This window comes from Quercus robur, chromosome 9 (assembly GCF_932294415.1).
Source record: "Quercus robur chromosome 9, dhQueRobu3.1, whole genome shotgun sequence".
Classification (NCBI taxonomy): Eukaryota; Viridiplantae; Streptophyta; class Magnoliopsida; order Fagales; family Fagaceae; genus Quercus; species Quercus robur.
The window spans coordinates 13,221,811-13,245,943 of NC_065542.1; the positions used below are offsets into that span (position 1 = coordinate 13,221,811).

At 32.8% G+C, this 24,133-nt stretch overlaps 1 protein-coding gene and 1 long non-coding RNA gene across 3 annotated transcripts; both read left to right on the forward strand.

Moving 5' to 3' along the window:
* The first annotated feature begins 4,661 nt into the window (after positions 1-4,661).
* Positions 4,662-7,821, forward strand: LOC126699894 (uncharacterized). The gene is made up of 2 exons (XR_007646918.1): positions 4,662-5,011; positions 6,309-7,821. It is a non-coding gene; the product is annotated as an uncharacterized LOC126699894 (long non-coding RNA).
* A 6,657-nt stretch (positions 7,822-14,478) lies between these two features.
* On the forward strand, positions 14,479-24,133 carry LOC126699049 (glutaminyl-peptide cyclotransferase). Of its 2 annotated transcripts, XM_050396600.1 has the most exons (11): positions 14,488-15,075; positions 15,852-15,908; positions 17,745-17,780; positions 18,152-18,216; positions 19,651-19,714; positions 20,813-20,930; positions 21,244-21,341; positions 22,437-22,507; positions 22,643-22,670; positions 22,960-23,014; positions 23,563-24,133. In XM_050396600.1, the coding sequence occupies exons 1-11, from the start codon at positions 14,779-14,781 to the stop codon at positions 23,682-23,684; spliced, it is 1,011 nt and encodes a 336-aa protein (XP_050252557.1). In that variant the 5' UTR covers positions 14,488-14,778; the 3' UTR covers positions 23,685-24,133. The 2 variants fall into 2 exon arrangements, with proteins under 2 accessions (XP_050252558.1, XP_050252557.1); XM_050396601.1 differs by lacking the exon at positions 22,960-23,014 and having other exon boundaries at positions 14,479-15,075.

Genomic DNA, 24,133 nt, shown 5'->3' on the forward strand with positions numbered 1-24,133 from the left:
TTTTATATATGACAGTTATCATTTTTTGTCATGTACTATTGCTCAAAATCGCACTTTAAATTTAGACCAAAGCATTAAACTAAGTATATACTCCTCTCTTAATTTAATCTTTAATTTACTTTTTGAAATAAATAATACGTTTTTTTAATGAAAAATGAAATCGTTTTTATTGTTTTCTCATTTTCGAAAATTCAAAGTATTTACATCTTGTACTTTGTCTTTTTTTTTTAATATATATATACACACATCTATCCATTTACTATTTTAAAAATCCTACTTTTTAGCATCTCACGTTTTCCTTTTTTATTTTTTTAATCTCTTCCATATTTTGGAAAAAAAAGACTCCTACAATAAAACTACTACTATAATTTCTCCTTCTATATCCTTATATTTAGGCACTAACATAATTGATTTTGAAAGAAAATAAAATGCTAAATTTTAGGAAAAAAAAATTTAAATCTAATATTCCATTCTTGTAAAGTCTCTCACGTTCTCTCTCTCTCTATCTATGTACTATTTAAAAAATTTCCACTTTCTATCCCACGTTAAACATCTCAAGTTTTCATTCTTTTTTTTTTCTTTTTTCTTTTTCTTTTTTACGTTTTTGGTGTTGTTGATGTTTTTTTTTTTTTTTTCAAATTTTATGTATAACAGTTATCATTTTTTGTCTTTTCCTAAAATGTAGTTTTTTTAATCCTAAAATTTAGTCATTTACTACACATCCATAACATAAGTAAATAAAACTTAAATTGGAAATTTTATGTGAAGAGATACATGTTAATTGTATACAAAATAAATCTCACGTTTTCCTCTTTTTTTTTTTTAATGTCGTCCATATTTTGGAAAAGAAAGACTCCTACAATAAAACTACTACTATAATTTCTCTATCCATATCCTTATATTTAGGCACTAACATATCTGATTTTGTCTAAAAATAAAATGCTAAATTTTAGGGAAAAAAAATTAAAAGTCTAATATTTCATTCTTGTAAAGTCTCTCACGTTCTTGGTGTTGTTGATGTGGGTTTTTTTTTTTTTTTTTTTTTTTCAAATTTTATGTATGACAGTTATCATTTTTTGTCTATTCGTAAAATGTAGTATTTTTAATCCTAAAATTTAGTCATTTACTACACATCCATAACATAAGTAAATAAAAGCTTAATTTGAAAATTTTATGGCAAGAGATACACGTTAATTGTATACAAAAGAAATATAGTTTTTATTACAAAAGAAATTTTTTTACAACAGTTTCTTAGATAACAACCATTTTATGTGAGGTTTAATACATATAATAATTCTTGTAAAGTCTCTCACCCGAACTTATCTAATATTCCATTCCAATGACTCCTCAATGCAATCCAAAAAGTTTGTGCGTACGTGAACCTGAGAGAGATAAAAGAATTAGGGTTAAACCAAGTATTTAAAAAAAAAAAAAAAAACTTTAATTAACAAACCAACGTTTGAATGTATATGTTGTTAAAGATAATAGCTTAAGTTTGTTAGAGTTTGTGTTTGAAATTTTTGAATTCAAATAGAAATAGAAAATTCTTCTCCCAAAAAAAAAAAAAAAAAAGAAATAGAATAAAGCAAACATTTGAATAAAGTGAGAGTGAAAGATGGTGGAAGATGATTGGGTGGATGACGGAAAAAGAAACTGAAGGAGAAGGATAATATTGTGGTGGATGTGAGAACGTGGGTTTTTTTTTTTTTTTTTTTTTTTTGAGAACAAACGTGGTTTTAATAGGTGTAGCAATCCAACTTTTACAATTACCTTCAGTTATATATATATTTTTGAAACGTAAGATATATTGGAGAGTTGGAACTAAAAATTTAGGATCAAATAGTTTGTAACGGAAGATGTGGGTTTTTTTTTTTTTTTTACTAAAAAAGTGTGTTTGTTTAATTTTAATTTTTTTAAATGGATAAAGTAATTTGAAAACTATTAGGAGAGTGATCCTATTTTGTAGGCAACATTTTAATGGGAGTTAAAGATGTATCTACTTATAAAAAAAAAAAAAAAAAAAAGGTGTATATATCTACTTAGTTTAGTTTTTTTTTTTTTTTTTGATAACTATTAAAATTTTTTTTTTTATAAAAATTAAACTAAATAGATATATACACCTTTTTTTGGATAAACTTAGGGTGTTTTTTTTTTTTTTAATAATAATAAAATAGTATTAGAAACTTGGTTTCTTTTTAGGAAAAAAACAACAAAAACGTAGGTAATTTAACTAATTTTTCTATTAAAAAAAATAAACGTATAGTTAATTTGAAGAAGTGGGTTAGTGGGAGAGTGTTTCTATTTTGTAGGCAATATTTTAGTGTAAGTCAAACATGTTTTAGTCATTTACTACACATCCATAACATAAGTAAATAAAAACTTAAATTGATAATTTTATGGCAAGAGATACACGTTAATTGTATACAAAAGAAATATAGTCATGGTTATAATTTTTAAAATGTAAACAAAGACTATTAAAAAAGGTAAAGGAAACCATACTGTTTAACTGTTGGAGAATGATTTTGAATACTTCTTTTGTAGCATAAGACAGCCCTATCTTTGGATCACAATACCTACAACATGAAATGACAATTCATTAAGAAGTACAATGATGGAGTATATGAAGGAACCATTTATTTCAAAATTACATTTTAAAATAAAGAAGAACTGGAAAAAAAAAAGAGTTAACGTGATACATATAAGAAAAAAAAAAGTAGAACTTAAAGAAAGTCAATCATAAACAAAAGAAAAGAAAACAAAGAGGAACTTGCAAAAGATAGAACCTGAAAATTTGTTGAAGCCTCTAAGAGTAAATATCTTTAATATGAAGAAAAAGAGAAGAGGATGTAGAGCTAAACTAAATGTCTTTAATTTGAAGAAGAATGAGAGAGAGAAAGTGAGATAGAAACTGTAAAGCGTACGTGAGTTTGTGGTTTTAAAGTGTAGGAGTTTTAATTTACATATCTATCCTCGATAGTTGTAAACTTGTAAGTGGGTATGATGAGGGTATCTTAGGCATGAAAAATGTGGAATCCAAACAGGGGAAGCCCCTTAAATAGTAGTATAGATTATAGCTTTTTTTATACAGGCTGTGTATAAAATGAAAAGCCACTGACCAGTCATTAATTTTTTTCAAAATAAATTAAGGGATTATTATAAAAGCTTCCTCGTCAAAGATTTTTTTAAAATTTAACATTTAACATCTTAAAAACCTACTTTATCAATTTTAACACCACACTTTACAATACATTAAACATCAAAAAATTTATATTTTTTATCATTTCATTAAAATATTTATTTTTTATTCTCAGTTTCATCTCTTTCACTACCAACAAACCCACTGTCACTACCAACACCCTTTGCCACCACCGTCCACAGCCACCACCACCACCAACCACAACCTCAACCCCCAACCACCAAAAAAAAAAAAAAAAAAAGTTCATCCATTCTTCAACTTTGTAGCACGCACCCACACACACGAAAACAAATCATCAGATTCTAATTCTTTAGTCTTCCCATGGAAGACCTAATCTGACGGCATCGTCAACTGTCGATTTGGTTCCGCCTCTTCGTTCCCACGGATACGTACACAGACACCGCTTCCCTCCCCATCGTCATCTTTTTCCAAGACAGTGGCTTGACTTTCCTCTCCCCTTCCTCCTTCGCACTTTAAAACTAAAACACAATCCCAAAACCAAATCAAGATCTAAAATCAAATCAAACTTACCCCAATCTGAACCCACCACAAAACTGCAGTCAAAACCCATCCCAACCTCTCCGATGACCACCACCCTAGCGGCCCAGTCTCGCCAGTCTCAACCCCAGCCAAGAACATCGACCACGCCAACTCAAGAATGATGCCTCAAGAATGCCGACTCAACCTGGCCACACCTAAGACCCATGAACTCGAGATGTAGAGATAAAGGGAAACAGAGAGGTGGAGAGAGTGAAAGAGAGAGGGGATGGAGAGCACGAGAGAGAAAGAGTGAAAAGGAAAGAAAAAAAAAAAAAAATAGTAGCAACTTGCTACAATGAAGTGTTAGTAATAAAATCTTACTGTAGCAAGTTGCTAAAATTTTTAAGATTTGACACCCTTGATAAAGATGGGTTTTTATGATTTGAGGTGTTAAAAATGCTAAAAAATAGCATTTATCATTTTTTTTTAATCATTTTTAACATCTTTGATGAGAATGCTCTTGTGGGGACACAGACCCAAATGTATATCGGGCCATAAGCCTTGTCCAAGGAGGCACAGTTGTAACGCCCCGACCTAATTTTATAATTAAACTATGTGTTTAAGTGGTTAATTACTATTTTAAGCCACTTTCTTTTTATAATTAATAGAAGAGTATTTAATAAACATATTATTTTATAATGCCATTAAATAAAAACGGTAAAGATTATAAATAATTGAATCGCTATTTGTATTATAAATATATACTTAGTATGTACAAAACTATATTAAGTGGTTTAAGTTATTAGATACATAGTTGGTGTTTTAATTAGGTATATGATACATGAGATGTTATAATGGAAATTTCACCCACATGCAACTAATTGAAATTCAACACATGTAGGGCCAAAGCATCATACATGTTGACTTCTTAAGCCCCAAGACCAACACTTTGCCGGCCATGCAACAAAGAAATCTTCATCTTAATTCTTCTTTGACTTTTCAAGACAATTTGAGCTTCCAAGAAACTCTCTTGCTCTCATTTTTCCATGGGTTCACATGCAAATCAGAATTTCTCACTCACTTTACTCTCTTTTCTCTTAAGGAAAGAGCTAGGAAGCTCCCTTGAGTCTTTCTCTCAAGTCCATGGGTTCACACACTAATAGAAAGACAAGACTCATTTCATTTCTTATTCACACTTTCTCAAAGAAACTAGAAGACTCAAAAACTCTCTCAAGCTCTCTACCTCTCATACTTTCGAGTCCAGCCACTAGGAAAGGGAAATCCTTTCATGCAAGAGTGATTTGTTTATATTTCCCCTCAAGAACCATAAATTTGGTAAAGATTCTAGCTACTCTTACCTTAGAATCCATGATTTCTTCAAGGTATTTTTAGTAATGGTATTTGTGGTTTGTGAAATTAAGAAATCATGAACTTGTAAATTTATATATTTATAGTGTTTTAAGAAGCTTTGAAATTTGTGTTGGTGATTTGTTGAAGGTAGATTAGGGTTTTTACTAATTAATGATTGTACATGATTAAAAAGGTAAGAAAATGTTAGGATGAGTACTTTTGATGTTATTACTGGGATTTTCATTGTATTTAATTTTGCTCTAAATGGTTAAAAGACTGTATATAAGTGTTTTCTAACATGTCTAATAAATGTATAAAAATCCTCATATGAAAATACTATCGTTTGATAATTGTTTGTGAATTTACGAGAAAATGTTGCAAAGTTGTCACTGTGACAGATTCTGTGTTCATGCATGGTAAATTATGTATTAAATTGTATACAGTGAATTTGGATGCTAGGGATATTTCCTATGGAATATAAGACACATGTGTTTGTTATAGAAGTGGTCTCACAGCATTTGAATCAATATAAAAATAATGGTTTAATTTCTAAGTTGCATGAAACTCTGTCAAGACAGATTTGAGCACTTTTTTTGTATGATTTTTAATAAATCATGGTTTTATGCTTTAACTCTGAAAAGTTTATGGTATATACTAGACATATAGGGGAGTGATTTTGTAAAATTTCATAACATTTGGATGTGTATAGATAGCCCAATTGTATTTTATAAGTGAAGTATATGCTGTTGGAATAAAACAGTGAACAGTAAGGGACATGCCAACTTTGAGGATTTAATTCTAAAGTTAAGGTAAATATTTTGAGCTATAATTTAATATACTTATCATTTGGTATGTCTGGATCATAAATAAATTTTGTTTAACTTGGTTTGAGGTTTAGTACTTAAAGGAGGGATTCTAAACCATTTAATTGTTGTTTTTATGAAACGGTTTTGTTCGACATGCTGTATGTTGCCTTATGAGTGTATATGGTTATCTGACCATGTTTAAAAAAGTTTATATTTATGCATACATTATTGCCCTAATCTCAAAGCACCTTTTCAAATGAAATTGACTCTTCTAGAGATATGTTATTAATATGAGAATAATGGTTTTTCTTTAATTTGGTACATTATTTGTTGATGTGTGCATAATATGTTGTGAGAACCTCATTGAGATGGGATTAAGACTTCCTTGATTTTAAGAGATAGTCTTTGAGATGAATGTGTAAGTTTATGATAAGGAATAATTGATAGTAAGTAATAAACTTTGATATTTGGTTTAGGTGTTACCAGTTCCCCAGGTCTAAGCTCCTTCGACTTTAGGCTCTCGGTTCCTCTACTTTTAGGTAAGGGATAAGTTATATGGGCATTTGGTAAGTCATGAGATTATTTTAAAGTATATTATGCATTAAAAGGTTTTTTTATTAGAGATATGACATATAATCATGTTTCAGACAAAAGTATGTTTGTGAACTTTCGAAAACTTATGTATATGATTTAAGCATATTAATGCTATTATTGATTCCACGAACATGATGTTTAAAGAAAAGAATGAAGATACTATTATTATGAAATGTTATGCAAAATAAGAAATTTCAGTATGATGTAAAATATGAGATATTTTCGGATTATATCCTCTGGTGATCTGAACTCTGCCAGTAGGGGTTAATTACTGGCTTTCCATGGAAAACGTTATCTGATTGACCATTATAAGTGGAACTGGCTCTGCTGTACCCACCCTTGTTGATTACGGCCAACTTGTGGAGGAAGTCAACCGACCCTATGGTTGAATGTATGTATTATGATGTGATCCCGGGAATACCTGGCATTGTGGGGAATGTTGGATGCCTAGCACCGTGGTGCTAGAAGTCTCCCAAATAAGTACAGACTTATCAAATATGGACTAACCAATAAGTTATTTATGAATAGTTATATTATGTTATTAATCATGAGAGAAAGATTTTGTTTAAATGTATTATGAAAAGTTAAAATCTCTCATGAAAAGAAGTTTATGATGAAAAGAAAAGTTGTTCTTTAAAAATAAGAGTTTCTGAAGTTTTGTTACGCTTTAAAGATAAAGTTTCTGATAAAAGTACAAGTTTATGTTAAAAAGTTATAAGATATCTGTTCTTTATAAAACGTTAAGTTTTATAACTAAGAAAGTTATAATATTTTATGAGAAGAAGTTTGTGAAGAAAAGTTTTGTTATTCTTTAAGATGTTTCTAGTTTAAGACAAAGTTACTAATTATTTGATTTAAGTTAAAATAATTATTTTGTAATGAGAATGCATATATATTGATTTTAAACAATCAATATTATATTTGGTGACTTTGTAAGAAACGAAAAAAATTAAATTCGAAAGGTTTTGGTAATATTATTCTTATAAGGAAAGGGAGAACAATTATTTTCCTATGAAAACCGTATAAATTATTATTATGAATAATATAAAATACGATACATGAAAAGATGTTCTCCTATTCGAATATTCATAAAATGAAATTATTTGATTTACATACATCCTTATTAAATTCTCATGTATCTTACCTTTATTGAGCTGTGTAGCTCACCTCTTCCACTCTTTCAGTCAACAGGTTTTATTTTAGAGCATAACAAGTCTTAGTCGAGTTTTAGAAGGAGCTGGTTTTAGTTTTAAAAGTATAGATCCCGAATTAGCAAATTGATGTTTAGCTTTGTAGTGTTATGTATTTTAGGATCTAATGAAAGTTGTGTACGTTAAAGTATTAAGAGATGTATTATGTGAAATTTAGAATTTGAGTAATTGGTGTATTATGTTATTCTTTGAGTACAGTATAGATGCTCTGAATGTCAAGTGAAAAGTTATATCATTTAAGTAAGGAAACAAGGATAAAAAGTAAGAGGGAAGCTTATACAAAAATTTTGAAAAAGTTAAGTTGGTTCTTGTTAATATCAAGTTTAGGTTTGATATTAGCATGCTTGTCATGGTCACAAATCTAGGTATTGGGTTTGGGGTGTGACAACAGTGGTCCGAGAACAGACCAACAGTAAAGAAGGATTAAGACTTTGAACTTCACAAACAAGCTATACTGTATAGGCGGGGAGGGGTAGGCCGAGGAGGGGTATCTCCTTGGCTGAATGAAGAAAGGGTTAGAAGGTGAGTTCCATTATCCAGATTGATGTTCTAGGAAATTCTGTTGATAATGATATGCACTATAAACGTACAGGACAAAATAGGAGCTGAGAAATATTTAAGAAAAAGCTGCTATCATCACATTGAATGCTCTGCAACTAACTCTCTAGCAGCATTTATGTGGAGAAGACCCCTGAACAGTGTTGTTTTGGTCACCCTAGCTCACAGAGGGTCTGTAAGGGTGTCCGATGGGACAAGCACTCAAGTGGTGGCTTGAACGATTGACAAGTGGAGGGCCAAGATCACTCAAATGGAAATATACAATGTAAGAGACCCCTGAAGAATTGGGGGATCAAAAATAGAAAGAAAAATACTGTAGTAATCAAGAACTGAACCTGTAATCAAACTTGAGAATCAATATATAAGAACTGATCTCCTCGGACTGTGCCGATGATAGTTTCCTTTAGTTTAAACTTGTCTATCTTCATTTTCTTGTCATCAAACCTATTTTACTTCTTGTTTGATTCATTAAAACCCAGTTTTTCCAACCCACTCTTTACAAATTCATTGTATTAGGCTTCTTGGGCCTAAATCCATCCACCCTTTGGACTAGGGACTCAAATATGGTCCTTATAGTTCTAATAAGGTTTATTTATTTATTTCACCATACCTGAGCTTTTCAAGATACTTGACTATTCCACATGTGTCAAGTAATTGTATGAAGGAATTATTTGATATGGCTGGTGATGGAGATAAGATTTGATTTTAAGGGAGGAATTTATGATAATCCAAATAATACAAAACCATTCATGTAAAAACTAGATGATACTTTAATATAAAAAAATCTATGGAAAATAAAACATGTTTGTTATATTATGTTTCTTTGTTAGGGGTTTGTTTATACATGAATAAGCTATTTTCACCTAACTTTTTGAACTCAAAATTTCACTTAGTATACTATTCACATAAAAAGTCTTTTAGTAGCTACACAAAAATCAAGTACAAGTAATGTGAATTATGATATTTTGGTTAATAATGACTTATAAAATGATTAGATTGTAATAATTTTAAAATAGTACTGTGAACATATATGCATTTGAAATTTAAGAGTTTAAAGAGTTTAACATGGAAACATTAAACTTGCGAGTGGGTTAAATGATTGTGTCTTTGAATAAGAGAACTAGAGTTTAAAATTCTACATACACCATAAAACTGATTTGTGTTTGTGGTGGGCCTTTTTGTGGTTAAAGTGGGCTGGGCTGCCTCCTGCGGTATTGGGCTCGAGTATTCTAAGTAAGGGAGTTGAGACCGGTCCAACTGCAACTCAATTTGATCCGACTTGTGCGCAAATTATGTCTCGTCTGCCAGGAGCACGCTTACGGTGGGCAGAACGTGGTGCTTATCCTCTGTTTATGCTGCAGAAGTAACTTTTCTCCAGTTTCTGCCGCAAAAGGAATTTTTCTCCAGTTTTTACCGCAAAATGAATTTTTCTCCAGTTTCTGCCGCAGGATTGACTTTTTTGCTATGTAGCAAAACTTTCTACTGTGCTATAAAGCTTCCTGCTGTGCAACAAAGCTTCCTGCTGTGCTTTAAAGCTGTCTGCTGTGCTTTAAAGCCTTCTGCCGTGCAGTAAAATCTTTTGCAATGTGAATGATTACTCTTCATTTTTATTGCAGAAATACTTTTCTACTTCCTGCACATAAACAAATCTAAAGCCCAAAAAAAAATACCCATCAAACAAATGTTAGTTTAAATGGGTTAGCATATTCTCAAATATATACATACATATATGAGTATATATACTTATACGTATTCACATATACATATATAAAATATATTTTGCAGAACATGAGAAACAAGATATATGTATATATATACTTATGGCAGGATAATGATTAGTTTGTGTCAACATGTAATAACAAATAAAGAAGAAAGCTTCCGCAGAAAAGGTTTAGTTAGTATAATAGTTAACACGGTACATATAATGAAAAGGTGCTATAGCAGAATAACTAGTACAAAAATTAAAGATACTACAGCAGGACAATTGATGCAGCAGACATGATAAAAACGTGCTACAGCAGGATGACTAAATACAGCAGATGTAATTTATAATGAGAGAAATCAAATATATTTGCAATCAAAATCAAGTATTGAATCTTCACATAGGATAAGTAAACCAAGAAAGAACCCAAACCCCAACTTGAACAACCTTGCTATAGGCTTTTGCAATCAAAGTTGTGCATTTTGGAGAATAGGCCTAATTGGCTACTAGCTATTACTTTTGAGGACATTAAAGAGTGGGTTTGCTAAGAGGGAGGGAAAAGATGGTCTATTGATGCATGCCCCTATTCCTGCCGTATTTTCTTTCTTTGTTTTACCACTTTCTTTCTTTCACTCCGTTTTATTTTTACTCTTAATTTCTAACTACTATCTTGCTATGGGTTGTTCCCCATTTTGGTCTTTCCTTTTCCTGGGCACCTCTCTCTGGGTGCTTACTACTCTCTTACCGTGGGTTTTCTCCCTTAAGTGCTTCCCTTCATTCGGTCTCCCTCTTTTAGTGTTTTTCTCTCTTCCCCTGTTTTTTTCCTTTTCCCCTGTTTTTTCCTCTTAAATTCGGTCACTTTAATCTGCCGTGATTACCTTCCTTTTATAGCCAACTGATTCAATGAGATTTTTCCCTTTTACCCTCAGGGCTTCACCAATTGTTTTTGGTTTGTTGTGGGCATCCTTTCAAGATTACCCACTCATCCATTGGTTGCCCCTACCATTACTCAGTATAGTACATGTTTGCTGCACCATTACTCATTTCATGACAAAATTCCTTTTTGTTTGTTCCTGCTGTATACCTCTACCTTACTACCTAGCTTTATGGCATGCATCAGATGGTCCCAACAATTTATTACTTCTTTTGGGTAAGATACTATCCCAGCAAGATATATTCCCCAAAAGAAGTCACGGCAGGAAACCAAATATAGACCCCCTTTTCCCCCCACCACCAAACCACGCCCTCTGAATCCCCTTGACCGTGAGCCCACCTCCCTTGTATTGGCTGGGTACAGGTTGGTGGTGCCCCGGCTCTTTTGTGCTTGCTCCACTGTCTTCTGTGTTTGTCTCCCACGTTGTTTCTGCCATAGCAGATTAGCTTTGTTTTGGTCTGCTGTGTATTTTGTCTTATTTCTTCACGCGTTTCCTGCTACGTTTGTCATTTTCCTTTGGTTTGGCTTTTTTTTCCTTCACGTGATTCCTGCTGCTGACACTTCCTGCTGCTCCTTGTTTCTTTTCACCGTGCTTCTTTATATTAGCTTTCAAGCCTATCCTTTTATACAAAAGAATATGGGCCTTTGTGGGCCAGATAATGTTGACTGGATCAAAAGGGTCTTGGGCCCAATTTGTCTTTGTTTGCCAAAGCCATTCTGCCAGGGAACTGTATTATGCGGCAGATCTATATTCTGCGGCAAATTTGTATTCTGCGGCAGATTTGTGTTTTGCTGTAGATTGCTTTCACTTGCACTTATTTCTTTGGACCTTTCTTGCTCTTCGGTCCTCCTGGTGGGTCTTTGGGTCTTGCTTTTCATTGGGCTTTCTTTCTCATGGCTTTTGGATATGGATTTGCAAAACTGGGCGTCAATAGTGTTCTGACAGTTTGATAAAGAGCAATTATAATGGGTAGACTCACTTTTCAAAATAGATGATGATATTTCTTGGAGTGTGTATTGCTTAATGACATAATATTCATATAAGAAACTATGTATAAATAAGTAAATAATCAAAATTTGATGTATACTCTCAAATTGAAAGGGAGTGACAGCTACTGTGTATTTAAAATTAAACACAATTGTGGGGGGCCAAGGATCCAAAGCAATTAACTGTATAGGCTGCGTACAAAATGAAAAGCCACCGACTAGTCATTCATTTTTTAAAAATAAATTAAGGGATTATTATAATAAGGTTTATTTATTTATTTCACCATACCCGAGCTTTTTGAGATATTTGACTATTCCACATGTGCCAAGTAATTACATGGAAGAATTATTTGATATGGCTTGTGATGGAGATAAGATTTGATTTTAAGGGAGGAATTTATGATAATCCAACTAATACAAAACCATTCATGTAAAAACTAGATGATACTTTAATATAAAAAAAATCTATAGAAAATAAAACATGTTTGTTGTATTATGTTTCTTTGTTGGGGGTTTGTTTATACATGAATAAGCTATTTTCCCCTAACTTTTTCAACCCAAAATTTCACTTAGTATACTATTCACATAAAAAGTCTTTTAGTAGCTACAAAAAAATCAAGTACAAGTATGGTGAATTCCGATATTTTGGTAATAATGACTTATAAAATGATTAGATTGTAATAATTTTAAAATAGTACTATGAACATATATGCATTTGAAATTTAAGAGTTTAACGTGGAAACATTAAACTCTCGAGTGGGTTAAAATATTGTGTCTTCGAATAAGAGAACTAGAGTTTAAAATTCTACATACACCATAAAACTGATTTGTGTTATGACAGTTTGATAAAGAGCAATTATCATGGGTAGACCCACTTTTCAAAATAGATGATGATATTTCTTGGAGTGTGTTTTGCTAAATAATGACATAATATTCATATAAGAAACTATGTATAAATAAGTAAACAATCAAAATTTGATATATATTCTCAAATTGAAAGGGAGTGTCAGCTACTGTGCATTTAAAATTAAACACAATTATTAGATAATTTTTCTATATATTAAATCATGAAATAAGTTTTCAAGATTATAATTTTTTATTTTTTAAAATTAGCTATCCAATAGGGCATTTATAATTTTGTTTTCTATTTTAGAATGTTGATACTGTGTGAAAATAGAATTTGTGTGATTGTTTTAATTAAATTTTCAAATAGTAAACTAGACTATTTTGTATTTGTACTGTTTTGTTTTAGTTAGCAACACTGAGATTTGTATAATTTTATTATTAATTAACAAGTCTCAATTTGTTGATATGAATCCAAATTTTGTGTGAAAAATATACTATTTGACCTAACTGAACATATTTCTAATCTATTTAAGACGACTTGTTTCTTGACTCGAACTCGATTGACCTGATCCGCTTTATAAATCTCATCAGACATTGGTAACCATTAAACCAATTTTTGGGTCAAAGAAGCTTTTTTAGCCATTTATATGTCCAAAAAAAAAAAATGATATAACATGTAATTGAGGCCAAAATTAGAAATTAACACTATTTGCCAAACAATATAATTAGTAGACATTGTTTTCAAACTATATATATATATATATATATATTACTAATATCTCGAGTCTCAAAGACTCGATTTAGGCTTATAAATCGAGTCTCAAAGACTCGGTTTCCATGGTCTGATCACGTCTGATGTGACATTTTTTCCACGTGGTGTCCACCTGGAAATCAAGTCTCTAAGACTCGATTTATAAGTCGACCCTTTAAGCATCGATTTGTATGTGCTAGCAAACAAAACAAAACACTTTATATTTAATATTATTCAAACATTATCAGTGCTAGCAAGTTGTACAGCACAAATAAATTCACAGTTACATCTCTTTTCTCCCAATCATTCAGACATCTCTCCTCACCTCAGTCCTCTCTCCCTCCTTTCACTATGTCTGCTCTCTCTTCTTTCAGGAGCACAGACCAAAGATGCTGGGTTGCTAGGTGGCGGCGACGACGTGGATAGGGGGTGGTTTCGACTACGAATCGCAGAAACCCAGCCACTAAGTCAACTTGATTCACCGGTTTGGTGGTGGTGGTGGGGTTTTTGTGGAGGCGGTGACGGTTGATTTTGGCTGCTGGTTAGTTGGTTGTGGGTTCACAACTGTGGGTCTGCGAGTTGGGTGTTTTGGGTCGACAGTATATATGGGTGTTTGGGTTGTGTGTAGCAGTCACAGGGGGGTTGGATTTTGGGGTTCGTCTATCACGGTGGTTGTTGGTGTTTTGGCAGTGAATGGGTTTTCTTGGGTTGCGAACAATGAGTTTGTGGGTTGCTTATGATAGCATTGAGATCGGTGGTTGTTTTGTTTTGTGTGGATGTAGTGGTTGTTGGTGTTTTTGCGGTGGTTGCGGTCACCGTTGGTTGTTAATGTGAGAGAAGCAGAGGGACGAGAGAAGAGAGAGGCTGAGAGATGTTTTTAATCTTATCTTAATTTTTTTTTTTTTTTAATTTTTCCTAAATATAGAATGGTGTTCTTTTTAAAGGGTCGGCTTATAAATCGAGTCTTAGAGACTTGATTTCCAAATGAACGCCATGTGAAAAAAATGCCACTTGCCTGTTCCAACTTCCAACGAAAAGATCTCAAGTAAGGTCCTATCAGCTTTGAGAGGAGATAAATTTACACCTGTAACAGGGTGTATTTTCTCCTGACCAGGGGCTCATCTCAGTCTTATCTCACTACAAATTTTTGACTTACGCTTATAGCCGAGTCCCCAACGCATCATCCTATCAGAAACGCCCAAGTGAATTTGATTTTGTTAACGTAAGACTAGTTAGAAGTCTCCTTATTTAACCAGGAAAAAAAAATCCCATGAACAGTTAGAAAATCCTTATTATTCCAGATAATCCATTCTGTCATCAAACCCCCAAATTCCGTGAACAAAAAAAAATCAAAGATTTATCGATGAAGAGCGGATCGAACAAGAAGAAGCTGAATAAACGATCGAACCTGAAGCCTCAGAGTCCAACAAGTCCAATGGACTCCTCGTGCCCTAAAATTCCTCCCTCTTCTTCTCCTTCAAGATACGGCAGTGCCTGTCTCATCGTTTCAGGTGTTCTAACTCTCTCCTCTATAATTCTTCTCGGCCTTACCTCGGAAATTTGGGACACCTACAAGTCCCCACAAGACGACCCATTTCCCAGAATTTACACCATCGAGGTACTCAACGAGTTTCCTCACGACCCCGATGCCTTCACTCAGGTAACCCCCCTTTAGTTTCAATCTCTGTTTGGTCTCTCTAGTCTCATTATTCAAGTCCATAATTTTTATTTATTTATTTTTAACTCTAATGTTGGGATTTTGACGTGAAATGGGAATACACAACTAGACAATTATAGATTCTATCCCATTGTAACAATTGAATTATTAAAAAAAAAAAATTCACATATTAAGATAATTGAAGTAGTACTTGACCTATAAAAAATTGATAATTAAATTGGTACTTATTAGTATTTTACTATTTTTACTCCATAGAAATATAAAATATGGTGATTTAAGAATTTAGGGCTGGCATTGTTGCATAAACGATAAAATGCCTGTTTAACCCCTAGGGGTTGGCCTAGTGGTTCCTAAGGGTTTATGAGATTGGGTTTGAAATCTCTAACCAACATCTTGGAGCCACCTGTAAGGGATTCCTCCTCGTAATTACGACTACAAAGTACAAACACCTAGGGGAATAGTAAGATGCTCTAGGATCTATAAACACTTTTCCCCCCTTCAAATGATTTATTTATTTATTTTTTGGGTTCTGTTTAAAAACTTGAAATTATTCAATTGTTTTGTATGTTTTTGGTTGAATACATGCTGTGATTTACCAAGGTTAATTGTTAGAACATAATACAGCTACATAATTTGTTACATCTTGGAGGTTTATTTGAAACATATCTATTGCTCATGTTTAAATTTTCAGCATCTGAAAGGCTGTGCATAAAAGAAAAAAAAGTAACAATTTCTATGGTTTTTCTTTTTGCTTTCAGGGGCTTCTTTATGCAGGAAATGACACCTTATATGAATCAACTGGTCTTTTGAAGAAGGTGACTTGCATTTTTTTTTAGCATTCTGGTTATATGTAGGTACATTTGTACGCACATATTTGTGGGGGATCCCTAAAACTGCACAAAATTCTCAAGAAAACATTACAGGAAACAGATAGAGTAGACAATAAAAACAGGGATCAATACCTTAGGTTGCTTGGAGTGAGCTCCAAGCGGTGGAAAGAGGGATAAAACCTAATAGTTAGCACATAGATTTGCATGGAGTCAGCACCAAGTAGAGATGGAAACCCTGACTGTTGCTTGGAATCAACACCAAGCGTTGGAAGGAAATTCCCAACCAATATTTTATATTAATATATGCTCAACCTGTTTACAATGGTGAATTATTAAGGCCTTTAAATAGGGTTCCCACATTAAGGAAGGAGAGACTATCTTCTTAACCAAGTAAGAACAATAACTCTTAACCAATTACATAAAATAAAAAGACCTTTTAAATCAATTCTGGCCTAACTGGTAGTATGTCTCCATTGTCTGGCCATGTAATCAGTGCTGAGTGAAGCAGGGCGGTGAGCAATGACATGAAATGTATTTTGTCTAAGTTCATTGAATAGAAGAATGTGTATAGAACCTCCTTGTTATATACCGTAATAACCAATTTAGGTTTTCTCCCTCACTTTATTGTGAGTGTTGTACTTGAGAGGTTCAATTACAGCGCTAGGCAGACTCAAGCAGAGTTATTGGCCATTTAAATCAAATACATAACTTATTAGCTGATGGCCATTTAAAGTCAAATTGACACCTGTTTTTGTTGGAACCTGTCTAATATATGAACTGGTAAGACTCTCATCTTTGAGTTATTTGTTGTGTTCATTATGATGTCGCATTCTATATTATTTAATATGGCTATGACGTTTGATTGGATAAATTCAATGTAACATGTGGTCCGGGAACACTTTGGGGTGAACACCCATCTGAACAAGTAGAGTCAATAGTTCAGCATTTACACCATAACATTTAGCAGCAAAAAAATCTTTAACCCAACAAGTGCCTCTCCGAACCAAGCTAGATAGTCTCCTATCACTAGGCTCACCAACCAACCTAGACTTTGATTCTTATTATTCCTACTGGATATCAAAACCATAAGGATTGTTTCCAGCCATGAGTTTCCATAAGACATAAGTGCTCTTGGGTGGGCTGGGCCATTCCATCAAATCTTTGAGAAGGGGCCCAATCTCATATTTGATGGTTGGCGTGGCGATAGGCTTCACTTCTATGACTGCCTCCCCAGCCATTGCAAACACTGAGCAAGAACAGTAAGGGGCGCACAAACAATGTAACTTTATACTTATAAAAAAATAAATAAATTCAATGTAACTATATAATATGTGGTCGTCACTATATTTACAAATTGTTTTGTTTCTCAAAAAAGCCTTGGCAGATATATCATGAATATGAGAAAATCATTCACTCTTCTTTTTCTTGGTTTGTTACCTTCAATTTGCAAAATCTATTCTCTCTCTCTCTCTCTCTGTGCATGTGTGTGTGTAAATACATACTTAGCAGGCCTTGTAGGTAAGCTCACCAAAGCATGTTATGTCTACATAAATATGTAAGTTTGTATTGTCTTTCTTCATTTTCACCTAATAATTGTTTGTTTGTTAATGTTTTTGTATCTATAAAATATTTATGCTTTATGGCTTGATTTTTCAATCTTGTAACTTTAACTTTGAGGATAATCATCTAAATTTTTATGATCTAAAGATTTTGATTTCTATATATTACATATCCTGCATGTTGCTGTCATTTATGTTGAACGTTTAGATTTGTGTAATTCATCGGTTTGGAAAGATTACATATTTACTCTTATTGTTTCAGTCATCGGTTCGGAAAGTTGCACTTCAGACTGGGAAGGTACAGATCCTAGTTTTCTGTATCTTACATTTAGTTATATGTTTTTATTAAATACTCAGTTCTTATCATTCTCATAATAAAATTAATACTCATCATGTTAAAAGCAAGAAAAGTACTTTCTCAAAAGAAATTGCTGTTATCTAGATCAATTGATGGCTGTGGTAAGGAGAGAGTTATGGCTTGAATGTGGCTACATAGTGTGCTGCATATTCAAAATCAAAGACTGTATCTTTATAAGTAGATTAGCTATACTCAGTTTAGTAGTGAGTGGTCGAGAAATCAGTGTGACTAAACTATATCAATCAAGTTGCCATGCTTAAAATTAAAGATTTTAAATATAATTTCCTTTTTTTTTTTTTGGGTATCTATAGGTTGAGGTTCTCCAGAAGATGGATGATTCTTACTTTGGGGAGGGTTTAACTCTTCTTGATGAAAGGTTTGTGAGGGAAATTTTAATAATTTCAATTCTACTTTCTTTTATGTTCAGTAAATTGAGGATTTAAAATTCAGGCATTCGTTATTTGTTCCTGGATTTGTTATTCATAGGGATTAACTTGATTATCCCTTTAATATGATGTTGGATTTGAAGAATAATTGTTAATTTCTTGATATTAATTTTAACTACACATGAAGAAATTCATCATTGAGAATTTTGTTCTAAGGCAAACATGTGTGTTCGATTTAAAATAACATCTTATGTCTAATCATTTCAAATCCATTCATGAATTTCACAAAGAGAAAGTTTTGTACTTTTCATGGATTATTGAAGCCATTAATTTTAAAGTTGAAATCCAAACCCCCTTTTTTAAATACTTCTATTTGAATTTGCTTATATGACTTAATGACCAAGGTAGTAAGCAACTGGATGGCACTATTAAGTTTGATGTTTTCTAGTAGACTAATTAGTTGTTCGTCAGCCATAGTTCCTCTGATTTGGCCCCTAAAATTTTTGCAGGTAACTTGAGTCTAGTAGTTTGCACTGTCTTATCTTGAGATTTATAAGAGGCTCATAAGCCCATGTCATGGTAATGAAAGGATATTATGAATGCATCTTGTATCGTGGGATTGATGTGTAAAGCATGCTATTACAATTTAACGCATTGGTTATTTGACCTTTTCCTTCCTATTTGGGCTTGCATGTTAAGACACTTCAGTACATCTGAAATATAGTTTTTACATTGTTTCCACTTGCCAGCAAACATGTGCACCTACACACGGATGTCCACAACCCACCCATTCTAGGAATATTACTCAAATTCGTATGCATGCAATTTACCATGTCTTTTGTTTCCCATTGATTGCCTCACTCTTTCTCATAACTTGTTTAGATTTAAGTTTGATTGGATTGATTGTTTTTTCATATTGAGTAGTTTAACACCATGAAAGAAGTCCATGATGATAGATCTTGGTGCAAATAAGCATGTTGTCAAGGACTGTCTATCCTTATGGTTTTGAGACATAGGTCTTCTCTATCTATTACGTAACTGTGGGGCTGGTGCAATGGAAACCTCTCTCTGATTAGTACTTCATTGTTTGATAAGCAACAATAATAAAAGTGCCAGAAAAGTAGGTAAAAAACAGTGGATTAATATAACGGTAGAGCAAAAAACATATATGTTTTGCATACAATTCTTTCTAAAGTTTCAATAATTTCAGCAAGATTTTTTATTTGCAATATGGAATTGTTGTGCATGTGTAGTTAATTTATTTAACATTTATGCTTTTCCTCCAATATATTTTGCACTTTTGCTTCATCATTTTCTTTTTATTTAATCACATAGTTTCTTAATTGTTTATTTTTATATGTTTTGTGCTTCTAACAATTGAAAGAGTAATGATGCTAATATAGTAACTTTTACATCCTTTATAGGCTGTTCCAAGTAACGTGGTTGAAGGATACTGGTTTCATATATGACCGAAATAATTTAAGCAAAGTTTGTGCTTCACCTCTTTTCCTTGTGTAATATTTTTTTTTCCTTATGTTTGTTGAAATACTTATTTTAAATGCAGTTCAAAACGAATTAAAATACACATTTAAAAGGGGAAAAAAAAAAAAGAGACTTAAAAGTACTGTAAAAATTTGCTAAAAATAAATCCGCACTAGTTAGTTTTAAATTTCCTATATGTTTGCATGTGTGGGCCATATTCTTCTGCTTGCAATTCCAGTTGTTTATTAATTTTGGAAATGGGACATAACATCAGATTGTTGGGGCCAATTAAGACCGGATGGAGTAGTGTTGGGAAATGCATTGGAAACCTAATATTTGGGAGGGTGGACTGTGGAAGGGAATGAAAATGGAGGGTGACTTGTCATTTTCTCTTGTTTGGTTGACTATAAAAAGGGGAAGAAGAAAAAGGACCATGAGCATATTCCTTCTGGCCCCACCATCTTCCATTCATCTGAAGTGGGAGAAAAATGACAAGAATAAAGGATTTGACAAATTTATCCTATAATTCATCAAAAACAATTCCATAGAAAGATAGAATGGGAAATTATTACAAGATATAGATTCTTTTTTATTCTTCCACTTTTTCATCTTTCCTACCAAAAAATTGTTAAGGAAAAAAAAGACAATTTTGCTGCAATTTTTTTTTTCCCCATCCCATTTCATCCCCTTACTTTTCTATCCTTCCTACCAAACTGGCCCTAATGGCAGATGTGTTTGGAATTTTTGAGATGTTGAGCTGACTGTCCATTAAGATTTCACTTCCTGATCATTTGGGCTCTGCTAATGGAAATAATTACAGTACAATTTAATTGTGAAAATCACACTTAGATCTAGAAAAAGTGATGTCTTCGACATTGTAATTACCTTCTGGGGTGATATTGATGTGTTGTATAAATATAGAAAGCGATCCTTTTTTTAATCTCATCCTAGATGAACATGTCATTCATATATCATACTATTGACTTTTTAATTGTTTCCTTTTTCTTGCAATGTTCTTTTTGATTGAGATTCTTCCTTTTTGGTGTGCCCTAATATTGATGATCGACATATGTAACAAGCTTCATGCTTTTATACTCCATGCAGTTTGAGAAATTTACCCATCAGATGAAAGATGGTTGGGGTCTGGCAACTGATGAAAATGTCTTGTTTGGAAGTGATGGGACTTCAACATTGTATCTGATTAACCATCAAAATTTCAAAGGTTTGTTTGTATACAACAGTTGGTATCAATTCCATTTCTTACTCCTCCCCCAAAAAAGAAAGAAAAAGTGAGTCTTTTTTTTTTTGCAATTTGTTTATTTGAGTGCCTGACATTGCTGATGCTGCATCAAATCTAAGTGATTTTAAGCTTTCTCTGGCAGTATATTATCAGGCCTTCAGTCTTTTACCCCTTTCATGAGCTTTTTAATTATTATCCCCCCAAAATGTGATAGTAGATTTTTGTTCAGTTTTAACTCTCTTTTTGATAAATTTATATATGTTACAAAGAATTTGATTTGACTTCTTTAATGTAGTCATAGGAAAACATATTGTCACATATAATGGTCGTGAAGTAAACAACCTTAATGAACTGGAGTATATAAATGGAGAAGTTTGGGCAAATGTTTGGCAGGTATGTCCTTGCATCATCAATTGTAAAATTGTTTTTCATGCAATTTGGGTTTTTTATTTTTTTAGTTGTGGGCCATGATTTGCATATCTAAGTGGCATTGGCTTAGGGATTCCTTGGTGGGATATTTGACCTCTTTTTGGAAAGTTAGCAGCAGAGCATGAAATTTGTAAACTCCAACCTATGGAAAAATCTACTTGCTTAAAAAATATATTTTTTTACATGGCATGAGTGGAGAGTTTGTATATATGGTTTTATGTCTTGGATTTTTACTGATACAACAGTAAATTACAAGCTTCCCCAGAAAAGTTCACTAAAATTGTGCTCTTTTGATTAGCGTTTGTGCTAAGCTAAGCTACAGTACCAACTATGCCATGTGAAAGCCCCTGCTGCTATTGCCTCCTATATTTGGAACATGAGATGCTCTTGGTGCAGGACAACCTGAATTTTGCAACAATAAATTTAAAAGACAGGAAAATAAACGACAGGAACCTAGGAGTCAGCACCAAGCGAGGAAAAAACTGTTAGGAGTTAGCACCTAGGGTTGGCTAGAATCAGCACCAGACCAAAGAAACCAATTGAAATTTCGATTCATCAAATCATCTCTAAATCATCTCCAAAAGGACTACAGTTGTTTGCTTATATAGTAAAAACTAAACCCTAAGTGTAAGAAACCCTACTTATTGAATGACAAAAATACCCTAAACTTTAAATAAAAATTCTAATTAACCTAATTAAATACTAGGGCCTATAATAAAAACACAATTAATGTTCAAACAAAAAGGAAACTAAATTTGTCTCTTTTGCTTCCCAAATCAGCTCCTCCCTTTCAAAAGTATCTTTGACCATTTAAATCCTGCTTCCTGGGATAGACCAAGATGCAACTTCTCATTGCAGTATGTTGTTATGGATATCCTCTGTAGGACCAGGGTTTTCCAACAAGTGGACTTCTTTGAAGCTTCAGCTTCTTAGCTATTGCTACCTTCATGATCTACAATTTGCACGATACTGTTGTTTGTTGGATAAACATTATTTCATGGGTTGAGAAGTTTTCTGTTTTCTTGGATTACTTTATGACTCAAAATTTTCATTCTGTAGACTGACTGCATTGCTAGAATCTCACCTAAGGATGGTACTTTGCTTGGATGGGTTCTTCTTCAAAATTTAAGGTTTTCCTTTGCATTTCCTATCATTTTGATGAATTAGCTGATGTTTACACCTACAATTAGATAAATTAAGTTCTATTTTATGTTCTTGAAAGTTGCACTCAGTTGTCCTCTTTCTATCCTTTTCTTTTCTTACAGGGAAAATTTGGTACGAGCTGGGAATAATGTAAGTATTTGAACAAAATATAAAATACTCTATCTTTGTTAAAAAAATTACTTTGCCTATTATAGTGCACCTTGTGAATTGTAATACCATGTAGGCCTTATTTGGTTCCTTGAAAGAGAGGAAAAGACTCCTTAAAAATGGCTTTCCTTTTAGGCATCTACTTTTACTTCTTCTTAATCTTTCTTAGAACTAAATGCTTTTTTTTTTAAAAAATCTTTAAGTTGCCTCTATATTTTTTGGTCAGAAGTTGTCTAATTAATTTTTCTTTGGAAATCTCATGTCCTTCTAGGGTATTGATGTTTTAAATGGCATAGCCTGGGACTGTGCTAAAAAGCGCATCTTTGGTAAGCTCCAATGTTTGATGTGATTGCTCTAAAATCAGCATTATATCTTGCATGTGGCCTGTGAATTGTTTGGGATATTTGATGTTTCATGACCAGTTGAGTTGGGGAGCTTTTCTGCCAAAAACAGAAAAAATAAAAGTTAGGGAGCTAAAACTCAAGTTCACTAGTTTTATGGCATAATTATTCCCCACGTTTACCAAGATTTGCACATTCCTAAATATTTAAGTTTCAAACTAGCTATTGGAGCCAGATAGCTGACTGTATAGGAAGGGTGATAAAAGAGGGTTTTGGAATATATTGCATTCTTTTGTTGTTTTAGTTTTTGTATGTTATTAATTGATGCTGCCTGCAAATTTTTATTCTTTAATTTCTCTCGTTAAAAACTCATCACCATCTATCTGCTTTTCTGTCATTGCAATCTCTTAATGTTTATATTAACTCAAGCATTTTTTTAAAGGAATAATGTCGCATCTAATAAGACTTGTTTTCGAGAATATCTGCTGATCATAGTTTATTCAAATTGTATCTGATTTTTCCCCCTAAAACAGTGACAGGAAAACTTTGGCCAAAGCTTTATGAGATCAAGCTGCATCAAGTAAACGAAACAGTTAAAAGTGGAATTATTGAGCAGCTTTGCTTGCGGGAGCTAGCCTTTTTTACAAAGTCATAGACAAAAAAATAAAAATAATCATGAAGTTCTCGACATTTGGAAGCATTCCTCAAATTTTGGACCGTCAATGCACAGGAAAAACCTTTTGCTCGGAGAATAAAGTTACAAGCATGAAAGAGCAGTCATTTAGAGGAGGGATATTGTTAGGATCAAATTATAGTGGGAAAGATGGAGGCATAAAGGTAAATTTGAAAGAATTCTTTGGACGATAGCACACATGTTACTGAGAAAGAATTCCAATAATAATAAAAAAAAGTCTTTATTGGTTGTTGAAAAAAGATGATTCCCTCCTTAACTATCATTTATCCAGTAAGGCAGTAACCATGTTTGCATACTTGGCAAACAAAACTCGGTGAGGGATGGTGGACACAGTTGCATCTTGTACATTGTTAGAAGCAGAAAATAAAATCTAAACCATAAAATGGATGAAATAAACAGGATTTGAAATA

Bases quoted from the DNA above. Each gene is read 5' to 3' on its own strand.
- LOC126699049 (XM_050396600.1), top strand. From the start codon at position 14,779: ATGAAGAGCGGATCGAACAAGAAGAAGCTGAATAAACGATCGAACCTG. The intron at 18,217-19,650 runs GTTTGTGAGGGA...CATCCTTTATAG, and splicing joins TTAACTCTTCTTGATGAAAG to GCTGTTCCAAGTAACGTGGT. The intron at 20,931-21,243 runs GTTTGTTTGTAT...TCTTTAATGTAG, and splicing joins TAACCATCAAAATTTCAAAG to TCATAGGAAAACATATTGTC.